At 43.4% G+C, this 13,097-nt stretch overlaps 1 protein-coding gene across 1 annotated transcript in view; it reads left to right on the top strand.

The window, feature by feature from the left end:
• The window catches only part of LOC135545067 (roundabout homolog 2-like), a 46,081-nt gene extending 34,246 nt beyond the window's left edge, over window positions 1-11,835 (top strand). The window contains exons 13-27 of the mRNA XM_064972716.1: window positions 3,501-3,667; window positions 3,919-4,040; window positions 4,175-4,391; window positions 4,680-4,798; window positions 5,467-5,650; window positions 5,918-6,136; window positions 6,465-6,507; window positions 6,765-6,907; window positions 7,132-7,449; window positions 7,669-7,807; window positions 8,687-9,084; window positions 9,466-9,582; window positions 9,967-10,146; window positions 10,452-10,591; window positions 11,140-11,835. Of these exons, the coding sequence (XP_064828788.1) occupies window positions 3,501-3,667; window positions 3,919-4,040; window positions 4,175-4,391; window positions 4,680-4,798; window positions 5,467-5,650; window positions 5,918-6,136; window positions 6,465-6,507; window positions 6,765-6,907; window positions 7,132-7,449; window positions 7,669-7,807; window positions 8,687-9,084; window positions 9,466-9,582; window positions 9,967-10,146; window positions 10,452-10,591; window positions 11,140-11,151 (2,518 nt within the window). The 3' untranslated portion in view covers window positions 11,152-11,835. The remainder of the gene's footprint in view (window positions 1-3,500; window positions 3,668-3,918; window positions 4,041-4,174; window positions 4,392-4,679; window positions 4,799-5,466; window positions 5,651-5,917; window positions 6,137-6,464; window positions 6,508-6,764; window positions 6,908-7,131; window positions 7,450-7,668; window positions 7,808-8,686; window positions 9,085-9,465; window positions 9,583-9,966; window positions 10,147-10,451; window positions 10,592-11,139) is intronic.
• Window positions 11,836-13,097: the final 1,262 nt, after the last annotated feature.

Consider the following 13,097-nt stretch of genomic DNA (forward strand, 5'->3'; position numbering starts at 1 on the left):
TCTGCCAACACAGACGCTTTTGACAGGGAGGATACTTTCTGTTCGTTTAGGTAAACTACAATGTTTTCGGGTAAGCAATTTTTAAACTCTTCCAACAAGATTAACTCCCGGAGAGAGTTGAAATCAGTTACCTTACTAGTAGCATGCCATTTATCAAACAGATTTCCCTTGTCTCTAGCAAATTCCACATAAGTCTTACTAGAAGACTTCTTATGAGACCTAAATCTCTGTCGGTATGCCTCAGGCACAAACTCATAGGCACGAAGAACAGTAGCTTTGACCACTTCATAATTCAAACTGTCTTCCAGAGGTAGTGCTGACAAAACCTATTGGGCTTTACCAGTTCATTTACACTGAAGTAATAGGCACCATACCTCTTCAGGCCATTTCAAATTAACAAAAATAGGAGTCAACCTCCGACTCTCTGAACAAAGGTACTAAGGCAATCTGCCTACTAATGTCAAATGTGTTGGAAGCTCCAGCTGGTGAGGACGACTCACTAATAGTCACAGCCGGAATGGAGGCTAGCTTCGCTGTCTCTGCCTCCAGTTCAATCTGGCGCATTTTTTAACTCCATCTGCCGCTGGTCTCTTTCATTTTCTGCCTCAATTTTACACATTTCCAAATCTAACTGCCGCTGTTCTTTTTCAAGTTTACACATCTCCAAATGCCGCTTGTCTCTTTCTTTTTCTGCCTCAATTTTACACATCTCCAACTGGAGAGTCTCCCGCCTAATTTGTGCTCTCTTCCGCCTCCAGTTGAAACTGTATTGAACGGACATCCCTCCTGATATCACCGGTTGACTTTAGCCTTGCCCTCAGACACCACCGGGCTTAGAGGAGCAGCAACATCCCCTACAGGGGTAGTAGGCTCAAGCAGCGGTAATACAAGCACCTGCTCTTCCAACAAAACATTTAACACTAGCTTTTTAACCTCCGCCTTAACTACATCCTGCGGATTCGATACAGAATAATGGTCAGCCAAGGTCTGTAAATCAACTCTACGACATTTGTCAAAAACCTCCCACGAAATCAAAAGTAGCCATCTTGAACTACTACACGAGCCAACAAATAGCAAACACTAATGCCACACCAAACCACTAACAATCTGCACGAGCGGCATGGGTGTCAATTATGACATATCCCGGACGAGCCCCCACTTATGTTACGAATCCCTTTTTGGCCCAGCAGGGGGATGGTAACGAGACCCGTAACAACTCATGCAAATTATAATTGTGACAAAGTAAAAGTGCGAACGAAAAACCACAGACAACTTAATTACCATCAAACACTCAGGGTTTATTTGAAAACACACGGTAAAGGGGGAGCAGGAAAGGGGCCTGAGCTGGACCCAAGGAAAGAAACAAATATCCAAAAACACCCCTAAACTAGACTAGCCTACTACTATACAGCTAACTAACGAACCTAAAATACAGTGGGGGGTCCGCCCAGTTCTACCTAGTGTTCTTAGACAAAGTAGTCCTACTGGTAGTGTATGCCCATGGGCAACTTGTCTTGGTTCCCCCTTTCCCACCATCAAACACCTTAACACAAACAATACTCACAGGTGGGGACAAAGTGATCTGGAGGTGCGAAAACAAACGAGAACTACCGAGAGATTGTATGACAGCAAGATTGACAGAGAGATTGAGCTTCAGAGGAAACAACTGAATGGGTTTTTAAACCAAGGGAAAAGGGATGTGATTGGGTAATGGAAACAGGAGGAGGTGTGTCTTCTGATTAGCGACTGATTGATGACTGATTGGGGATGATGATTGTCACCAAATACACACACACACACACACACACACAGGATACACACACGGAATACCTGTATCCGTAACAACATCTAGTGGAAGCCGTAGGAAGTGCAACCTCATCCATATCTCAATGTGTATTCGGTAGGCCAAGCTTTGAAAAACTACAAATCTCAGATGTCCCACTTCCTGGTTGGATTTTCTCAGGTTTTTGCCTGCCATATGAGTTCTGTTATACTCACAGACATCATTCAAACAGTTTTAGAAACTTCAGTGTTTTCTATCCAATATTAATAATAATATGCATATATTAGCATCTGGGACAGAGTAGGAGGCAGTTCACTCTGGGCACGCTATTCATCCAAAGGTGAAAATGCTGCCCCCTATCCCAAAAAGGTTAAGGAGAGGTATATCTTTATTTCCATGTCGAACAATTGTATTTTCATCGACATTTATAATGAGTATTTCTGTAAAATTATGTGGCTCTCTGCAATATCACCGGATGTTTTTGGAACTAGGGAACGTAACTCGCCAATATATACTGAGATTCTTTTATATAAATATGAACTTATCAAACAAAACATACATGTATTGTGTAACATGAAGTCCTATGAGTGTCATCTGATGAGGTTAGTGATTAATGTTATCTCTATGTCTGCTTTTTATGACTTCTCTCTTTTGCTGGAAAAATGGCTGTGTTTTTCTGTGAGTTGGTGGTGACCTAACATAATCGTTTGTGGTGCTTCGCTGTAAAGCCTATTTGAAAAATTGGACACTGTGGTGGGTTTAACAACAAGATTACCTTTAAAACGGTATAAGATACATGCATGTTTGAGAAATTTTAATTATGAGATTTCTGTTGTTTTGAATTTGGCGCCCTGCACTTTCACTGGCTGTTGTCATATGGATCCCGGTAATGGGATTGCAGCCCTAAGAAGTTTTAAGGAGCAGGTCAGAGTTCTAGTGCTGCTTCCTTAAGGCGTCCACATGCTTTCCAGGCAAGACAGTTCGGAAGAATTTGTGCATATATTATGACAGCATTTTGTGATGTGTTTTTGTTCATTTTGTACTTCAGAAAGGTTTTTTCGCCTGTTCGGGCACACATTTTTTTTCTTCAGAGCCGAAGTTTTCATCCCTTCTTCCGTGATTGGTCAACAGTAGGGATTCTTATTTTTTGTCATTCAACCAGAGACGACTCGCTTTCATGCACATTTTTTAATTGAGAAAGATTACAACAAACATCTTAGTAATAAATTACGCAACTAAGAAATCCTCCACAAAAACCTCAAAATTAATGACAGATTTTGGGAGTTATTTTAGATTAATTCATAGTATTTTGAGGAAGTGTTTACTGGCTACGGCATCTAAAAATGGTCAAACAGTACTATTGACGCTTTTTCTTGTTTTTCAAGTGAAGGTCTTTTAAGGGAGTTTGCGAGCACACTCAGTCGGTTCCTGGCTAGGCGCCAGCGGAAATGAAGCATGCTAACGCGTTTTGACTGGTTGGTTATCACTCACTGGGTAATTGACTGGACAAATCATACCATAGACTAGGTAATATGTACTATAGGTCCTCACTGAACTGAGATGATAATAGCATTAATTTACCCAACATTCATCAATGCTAGAGGACCCAAATTGTCAAACCACACTCATTGTTGCGTTATTTATCATATCAGGATAAGGACAAGGCCAGACAATCCTCCCAGAATTCAACCTGTAATTGATGAATGTTATTTTCCAGCCAATCCGTTGGCAGTGTGTGGCAGACGGTAGCTGACCACGTGAAACAGGAGAAGCACACCGTCATCGGCCTGTACCCAAACACTGTCTACCTGTTCATCGTCCGAGCAGTGAACTCCTACGGTCTGAGTGACCCCAGCCCAATCTCTGAACCCATCAGGACACAGGGTCAGTATGGACACAGAACAGCATATAATATGTGTATAATCACTCAATCACTTGGACTTTTTCATAGTAAAGTGTTCTGTGCTGTTAGGCTATTCTGAGTGCAGTGTGTTATGACATTAGGATGTTTTCTGTACAGTGTGGTATGACATCAAGCTTTTCTCAGTGCAGTGTGGTATGAAATCAGGCTGTTCTCAGTGCAGTGTGGTATGACATCAGGCTGTTCTGAGTGCAGTTCTCTTGTGGTGTTGTAGATGGGAGTCCTACAGAGCAAGGGGTAGACCGCAGACAGGTGCAGAGAGAACTGGGGGAGGTGTCTCTCTACCTGCAGAAGCCTGTGGTCCTATCACCCAGCAGTGCCCAGGTCTCCTGGACTGTGAGTAAAACTGAGTGTCATGACCTGGAGAAACAATATGCAACTTTGTACTGTGCTCCATACTTTATAATATCTCGGGAAATACATAATTAACCACCTCTATGTCCCTCCCCCTGTGTTCTGTCATTGGTCAGGTGGCACGTCAGTCTCAGTACGTGCAGGGATTCAGGCTGCTGTACCGCTCCACTGGCAGCGCCTGGTTAGTCCAGAATGTGAAAGTGGGGCCTGAGCTCACCACTGTCCTATCAGACCTGCACACGGACACAGAGTACGAGGTGAAGGTCCGCCCCTACTTCAACGAGCTGCAGGGACTGGACAGCCCCCTGGTGCAGCTACGCACCCCTGAGGAGGGTAAGACACGCAGCGGGATGCAGGATGTTCCTTCTCTGTGAAGTCCGTAGGCATAAAGCAGTTCATTACATTTTATTGTTGCTGCAAGGGCAGTAAGAATCAATTTTCCTCAGACTTTCCCTTAGAATTTATAAAGATTTGTTTGCTTCTAAAATGACTCAATGCTGTGATGTGTTACTGTAGGACACCACAGCACATGCGTATAGGAACATGTATTTTATTGACCAAAGTCTCTTTGATTTCCTGGGTCTCATTAACCGACAGTTATCCATGTTCACATCCTTCCAGTGTTAAGTGCTCCCCCGCAGGCTGTGTCGGTGGTCCAGCTCAGCAACAGCTCTAGCATCAGTGTCTCCTGGGAACCTCCCCCCGCTGATGTTCAGAGTGGTACAGTCCTGGAGTACAAGGTAAGATTACAGAGTGGAGAATGTTGAAGCTGTACCTGGTTGGAGGAAAGTGCTACTCTAGACTACTGTCTGATGTTAATTTAGTGAAAAGTGGGCAGTTAATTAGTCACTACAGCTGGTCGTGGGAAAGAGAAAATGTATTATTTGTTTGAATAATCAATGTGCTGATTTTAACAGTTGGTTTTATCCTTGTTGCCAAAAACATGCTTTGCTGAACAGAAATGCTGTGCTAGTGGTTTTAATTAAACATTGCTTAGTATCAGTTAACAGCATCACTTCTGTAGGATGCAAAAACACAATTTAACTAATTTAGTCCTCAGATTTAAATCACTTGTCCTCATCTTGTCGATTGGATCTGCTCTTGGTTTGCTTTGCAGTCAACAAAAATAAACTTTTTTCTCAGACTTTTCTGGGAAGGCATTTTAAAGCCTATCGTATTCCCATGTCATGCCGGCAAGCAACAAAATATCTCCACTTCTGGTTCAGTTGTCTTCTAGGCAACATGATCGACTTGATGCTTCTAGTGTTATTAAATGTTGTCTGTCGTTTCTATCCCTCTGGAGTTTCTGTCCCATTTCTGTCCCTCCGGAGTTGCTGTCCCATTTCTGTTCCTCCAGAGCTTCTGTCTCTCCACCACTCAGTATCAAGCTTGTTTCTCTGACTGCCAGGTCTGGTGCCTGGGGAGTGACACTGAGTTGAAGACAGAGAGCCATATCAACAGGACAGTTGATGGAGCGGGGTTGTCCATCCTACTGACTGGGCTGCTGCCAGACCTCCAGTACAGTGTGATGGTGGCTGCAGTCACCAACTTGGGAGTGGGTGAACATAGCCCACCTATAGACCTGGTCCTCAGTGAGTCAGCTTTACCACTAGAAGAGACCCTTCCTTAGATGCAACATTAATAGCCAACATTAATAGCCAATTAATACCCCGGTCCTCAGACAGTATGGTAGATTACTAAAGATGAGGCTTGAGGTTTTTGAATTGTTTGTTACTGGTATACAGTATATCAACACTACTTGCTAGAAAACAATGGGGTAAGTTAGTTGTCTGTTTATTCAGGAAGCCATATTGGAAATGAATTTGCCGGACTGATAACCTGGATTCTCTATCATTCAGCCCTGTCACTGGACATGCCTTCAGACCCTCTGCAGAAAGACAGCAGCCTCAGTCTATCAGAGCAGATCACGGGAGTGGTCAGCCAACCAGCGTTCATTGCTGGGTTGGGTGTGGCCTCATGGCTGGTGCTCATGGGGTTCAGTGGTTGGCTATACTGTCGCCACCGCAGGAGGAAAGAGCTGGGACACTACACCACCTCATTTGCCTACACACCTGCAGGTATACTGTAACATCCTTAACCTCAACCCCAACATTGTATTCACATAGCATACAAACAATACCATTAGCATTACACCACTAATCTGTTCCAATCCTGTCACCATCACGTTTGCCAAGTCTGGGTATCTGAGTGTCTTAAAATGTGACTTGTTGTAATCTGTGGGTTCAGAATCCTAGTGTTGCTGTGATCTATGCCTTTTAGTGTATCTAGGTCAAACTCAGCAGCATGGCTGCAATGTGTTTGATGCCATTCCCCTCAGCAGCCTCCACTGCTTTGAGTAAGATGGGTTTTTAATTGCAACCATTGCTTTTGTTGTTTTTCCTGCAGTTGGATTTGCTCACAGTGAAGGATCTGGTCTCAGCAACGGAAGGTAGAGATCTTGGTTTTACTCAGATTTTCAATGTAAACAAGAATCAAATCAAATTTTATTGGTAACATACAAGTGTTTAGCAGATGTTATTGCGAGTGTAGCGAAATGCTTGTGTTTCTAACTCTGACAGTGTAGTAATATCTAACATATACCCAACACACACAAATCTAAGTAAAGGAATGAGTGGTCTCTTTTTTTACAAACAGCATAGACTTACAGTAATATCTGACCTTTTAGTTATCTCCATCTGCCTACAGTAGACCAGGGATGCTGGACTCCAACATGGGGAACTACCCATGGCTAGCAGACTCCTGGCCAGCCCCTGGCCTTGCCCACAATGGAAAAGACTCAGTCAACTGTTGCTCTGGCAAACTGGACTCTACAGACAGATACTACAATGGTGAGAGCCCACAGTCACTTCTTGCAACTTAGGGTGGGATAAAATGCAGTAGTATGAACAGAGGCAAAATTAATAGTAATAAGCCGCCATTGCTGCTCAAATGATGGAACCTATTTGAGCTTTTGTGATTGACCAGGAAATTGCAGAGGGAAGATGAAGTGGTTCATTCAAGGAAATGGGTTCCACTTTACATTTTTTATTTACTTTCTATTTCTGTCCCGCAGTTGGCATCTCCAATTACCTGAGCCAGTCTGAGAAGTACAGCTCAGTGTCCACAGACAGTCCCATCTACAGCACCATCAATACAGCTGCTGCTGAGGACCTGCAGGGTTTAGCCTACTACAACAAATACTCCAACACCCCCTACACCCAGGGCTCCTACACCCAGGGCTCCAATACCCCCTACTCCCAGGGCCCTGACCCCTATGCCATTACCCCCGTCCTCTCCAACTCGGGCCTCTTCGGTCTGGAGCAGGACCTGGACCAGTTGACCATCCAGTCTAGAGAGTACGCCAAGCTGCAGTACGCCAGGACAAGCAATGGTACAGGCAGCTATTACACTTCTCATCTACTGTAGTTACGGGCTCATGGAATGTTCGTTAGTGAGGATATAGCTAACTCTGTTACATAGTTGATGTGGGTGTTTGTATGCTGTACACAAACGTATCGTACATACATATGTTTAACAGAGCTAATTTCTAATGTTCTCTTCAGCTTGATTTAAATAAGTGTGTGGGTTGTCTGCTGTCTCTCTACTGTAGCCAAGCTGGTGAAGCAGAGGTCCACGTGTCCTCCATCCAAGCCTGCACCACTCAACTGGGAGGATGTGCTATCTCTACCACTGCCTGCTAATAAAGAACAGGGTTACAAAAAGAGAGACAGGGATGAGGGGAGGAACAGGTAACACCTAGCGCCATATCCCCTGTAGACACCCTCCCATGGGATAGCTTGTTAAGTACAGATGAGGGAACTAACGGTGTATGGAGGGAAATGTCAGTAGAGGGAAGGAAAGCCAGGAGTGCTGAAGTTGTTACATATTGAACCTTTTCTCCATAACTCATTGTGATTTTTCCTTTTTATCTATTCTCTGACGCCCTCATTTGAGAGCTATGTTTAGTTTGAATGTATGGCTTGCACTCTATTTGACCTGATAGTTTACCTGAACTATATAGCAAGAGTTTGTGACGTTAGGGCCAGAACCTGTCCTCCGATTTTAACCAGATTGTAAACTCTAATGATGTTTACTATGGTTAAAGTTGGAGTTAAAAACATTCTTGTCTGGAGGCTCAGGAGAGACTCTTATTGTGGCTGCATCAGGGGGAGTGTAGAGTGTCCTCTAACTGACTGTGACAGATGAGATTGTGGCCATAACTGGGGGGACCTAGCTGCTCTGACTGTACATCGTCTTTTGTAATGACATTAGCCACCGTCTGACAGTGTGGATTAGAACTTTCCTGTTTCAATAACATGTCCTCTATTAAATCTGCTCTGATGTCCTCTGACGTTGTCACGGCAACATAAATCATTTGAAGTCACTCTTGTGTTTTGTAACCCAATGCTGCTGGTTCCTCTTTTAAAATGTAACTCTGTCAACTACTGTTACTGTCTCTGAATATGGCTGTTAATGTGCCTCGAAGACTTTTCTTGATGTACAAGCATTGTGTAAGATGGACCCCTTGATTTATACTGGGGTCTTACTGACAATGTTTTTCACTCAATGTGTCAGGTCCTCTTAGTTGTTAAACCAGGGGTCTTTTCTACTCTTCCTCCTTCTCCCAGTAGCTCAGATGAGGATGAGGAGGACTGGTGTCCCCCGCTGCCAGCCAGGACCTACCTGATGGAAGGCTCCAGGGATGAGTTACCCAGCCTGCCCTCCTCCAGAAGAGAGGAGCTGACCCAGTGCTCCAGCTCCAGCCTGCGGTCCACAGCCATACTTCCCCCCTCCCCTGAGGAGGAGACGCACCCCCTCAACCCCAACGACAGCCCCCCGCTGCAGCACTTTGACCTGCTGGTCTGCTATGGGCCCAGTTCCCAGGTCTCCCATTCCAACCACAACTTGTTTGCCAATAAGGATGATGCCAGCGGGCCATATGATGTCAGCGGGCCATACCATACCAACCAATGGGGAGACACCTCCATGGGGGAGAGCTATATTTCAGAGAGGAGTGGCGGAGGAGGTTAGTTGTACACACCTGTCCCCCTGTCTTTACACACCTGTTCCCCTCTCATAGTTCTAATGCATAGGATAATTATTTATATGTGTAGCTAGCCTCTTGAAAATGACCAGCCTGGTCACAGAACTGTATGTGCCTTAGCCACGTCCTTTGTCATGTATTGCCATGCCATGCATACAGTATGTGTTTGTTATGATAATGAACTGGACAAGAGGAGTTGGCTAAAGCCCACACAGATCTGCTACCAGGCTAATCCATAACTGCATACTTATCCTGAATTATTCAATGTTGTCATGTTACGTTAACACCAAGTATTTGCATAGGAAGATGGCGCTTCCCTCTGAATGTCTACTTGATGATGACATCACTGTTCTTTTCTGTCAGGACAATCTCCTCCTTTCTTGGCTGAGTCCGCCCACGCTACTCAGGGGCACAGAACCAGGAGCAAGAAGAAAGTCCTCAAGGAGGGCCAGCACCGACGAGAGCTGCATGACCAAGCAGGTAAGACATATTGGACAGTGGGCTACATTTATGTTATCTTCATATCTTCTCTTTGGAGAGGCTTTTATACAAGGCAACACACACAGCTTTTGGAATAACAAGTTACCCCAGCTCATTATTTGCAAGAACGAAATGTCTCTTACTGGCTCTAACTTCTTGGTATTTAAATGCACATGAGTAACATTCCCACCTTGGGATTCAAGCCACATCCTTACAGTACATTGTATTTACATTTTGGTATTTTAACAGATTGTCTTATCCAGTACGTATGGTTAAAGTCCTATAGTGTACATCCAACTGTGAATAGATAGACTGCAGTGCTTAAAAGAGGTTAACCTGTTAGGTCAAATGAAGGCAGTTCTTTTATCATGAGCTGTCAATCAGTCTGTGCAGACCTGCCCCCTCCGCCGGCCCCACCCTCTGCAGCAGACGACCCCCTGCAGCTCCTGGCTGATGTGCTGGGCTGCAGCCGGACACCGTCGGCGGACAACTCGCCGGCTCTGCAGAGGAGAGGAGACTACTCCTCACCCCATAAGAGGGGGCCTGCCATGTGGGGCTCACAGGGTATGCATCAAACCATCTAATTAATGCAAATGAATACAAATATGCAAATACACATACAGTATTATAAAAGCCACAACCACAGACACATATTGTGATTGAGGTCTAATAATGCTCCGTCTACATTCATACGCATACAAATCCTCTGGACTTAAAATAATGCATTGGTTTAAGCACACATATCTAGCAGCAATCCCCTCTACTCAGGTGGACAGAGATGGTAGAAGGTCTAGTCTGGTTCAGCACTTAGAATCTGACCCATATAATTCCAGCTGCACTTTTGAGTGATTGCATATTGTCATCAGCAGATGAGGGTGTAATCCCGTACTGCCCATCCAGCTTTTTGCCCCGGGGCCAGATGTCAGACTACGGTTCCCTTGGTGGAAGGGCGTCCTCGCGGGCTTCAACAGGACAGAGAGGGCCTGGAGCTGTCCGGAGGAGGGACGAGGTGAGTCCAGTATGAAGGACAGCAGGACTACCTGGTCTGGCTCAGTAGAGACATGATCTTAGTCCTATAGTTGTTATCAGTGTTGTTGTCCTCCTAAAGTCTAGTACTGTAGTGGGTTAATGTAAGGCAAGGATTTGGTGATAATCCAAGACAAGTTTGGGTCTTCATAATTGTTGATTGATGTGGCACAGAGAGACAAGAGACCCAGTGGCCCAAGACACACCTGGCTCTCCACTGCTTTAATTTCTCTACGAATCTGGTATATCCAACATGTTTAATACAAACAATATTAATTCCAAATCAAGACTGCAGTGTTTCCATCTATAGTATGTTGCACGGGGTAGATTATGGACATGTCAAACTAATGTTTTGACAATGGCATAGATGTAGACAAATATGGGGGGGGGGGGTCAGTAGATTTATGAGAGCTCAACATAAATGCAAAACTCATATTTGTGTGGCTAAACCTTGGCTAAATTACAGTGTCAGGATTTGTTTTTGGCACCAGTCCCATGGGATGATTGTGTTGTGTGTTTGTTTACTTTCAGAACCTCATGTAGCTGGAAGCAGATTATGTGATGTGAAGTTCTCCGCCATGTGTTTTTTAAAAGGTTCTTTTGCTGCTTCCATTTTTGCTGAAATCCAGCCTGTTGCCATGGTGTCAAAGAAGAGCTGAAGACAAAAGTGAAAGCATTTAGGCTTGCCACCTGCTTTTTCAGTATTAGTTCATATTCTCATTTTTTATTTATTCATAATTTGTATGTGATTTGATGTCCTGCCTCTGTATATAAACATCTTTGCAACTTTTTTTAAACATGACCTGGGATAAAGATAATATATTGTATTTTAAGAAAAGGGAAAGAAAGTCTTAAAATGACTATAGATATTATACATCGGATGTTTGAATGTACCTTATGTTTATTGTTTACCATGGTGATGTTTGTGTAATGAAAGGATATGAGGCAGAAACTCTGTTAACAAGACCTGATAGTTGGGCATCTGTGAGGTTCTGTGAGTGTGTTGACAGTTTCTCTTTCTCTCTCGCGCGCGCTGTCATTGTGGAGTCAACCTCCTGCTTCTTCTAAACCGGCATATCGATTTTTTCAACAGCAGATGAAATAGCCTTGTCATTTTAGGTTGTGATGCTGAAAATGTGTGAACCTATACCCTTGTTAAACACCAATTGTTATGTTCTGTCATCAGTGGAATGATTTGTTAAAAAATACCAATAAAACATTTGTTACTCTAAAGACATGTTTCTCTAGACTGTTTCCTAGAATTGATCTAGTGTAGGTAATCCTATCCTAAAAACCTGCTATATTGATTCACATTTACAAGAAAAAAGTACCCTTTTCCCTGGGTTCTTTGAATTGTGCCACTGTGCACTGACTTTGATGTAATTGTTAACTGCTAAACCCAGACAGATTTCAGATTGGGATTTCTACCAGACAGTAGAAAGTAGTTAACAGTAAGGTGGTGAGGGGGACAACACAAAACTACAGTAGAGAACTGGATCAGGCAGGGATGTTCTACAGTTAAAAGGTAGCCAGAGGAGGGAGAGGTGTTTATTTTGTGTGGAATATTGGACAGGATATGTGAGGTGTGTTAAATCAACTGACTGGCTGGGAGCGTGGTGGATGAGGTTGGGAGAAATGAGCTGTTTCTGAGAAATGAGGAGCATGTGAGCTGTTCCACCTGAGACACACTCTTCCCGGGTCTCTAAAAGCTCCTCTGTGTACAATATGAACCTCCTTTATTCTGTCTCTAGTGACTAGTACACTGGTATCAATCATAAATCCATGCAGTTATCTTTCAATACGGTCGGTCTCGAGCCATTCTGAAAACCTCCGCTTAAGATCCTGTTAGGTAAGTACATGTAGGGGTTTGTCTGTATAGAATGTTTTTCCTTCAGAAATATAGAACAGAAATAAACAAACATCCACGGAGATGTTTTTATATCCGTGGCAGGGTTGGGATCAATTTCATATCAATTAGTCAATTCAGGAGGTACACTAAAATTCATTACATTTACATTTAAGTCATTTAGCAGACGCTCTTATCCAGAGCGACTTACAAATTGGTGAATTTACCTTCTGACATCCAGTGGAACAGCCACTTTACAATAGTGCATCTAAATCATTTAAGGGGGGGGGTGAGAAGGATTACTTTATCCTATCCTAGGTATTCCTTGAAGAGGTGGGGTTTCAGGTGTCTCCGGAAGGTGGTGATTCATATTCTCTTCAATGCTTTTCGATGATTTTTTTTTTATTTTAATTTGAGTTTTTTTTTTTATTGACTGAAATTGACTCCAACCCTGATCAGTTGTATATGATGAACTGATCTGTTGAGTAGAGATTCATATAGAAAAGGTCAACCATGAACCCATACACACAGTAAGAACATAAAATACCTAAATGTTTGATATCAATGGCAGATGATGGGATTATGAATGTAATGTAGATTATAAATCAAGCATGGTTGTCATCATGGAGAGAATTTGCAGAGA

The sequence above is a fragment of the Oncorhynchus masou genome, chromosome 9 (assembly GCF_036934945.1).
Source record: "Oncorhynchus masou masou isolate Uvic2021 chromosome 9, UVic_Omas_1.1, whole genome shotgun sequence".
Taxonomy (NCBI): domain Eukaryota; kingdom Metazoa; phylum Chordata; class Actinopteri; order Salmoniformes; family Salmonidae; genus Oncorhynchus; species Oncorhynchus masou.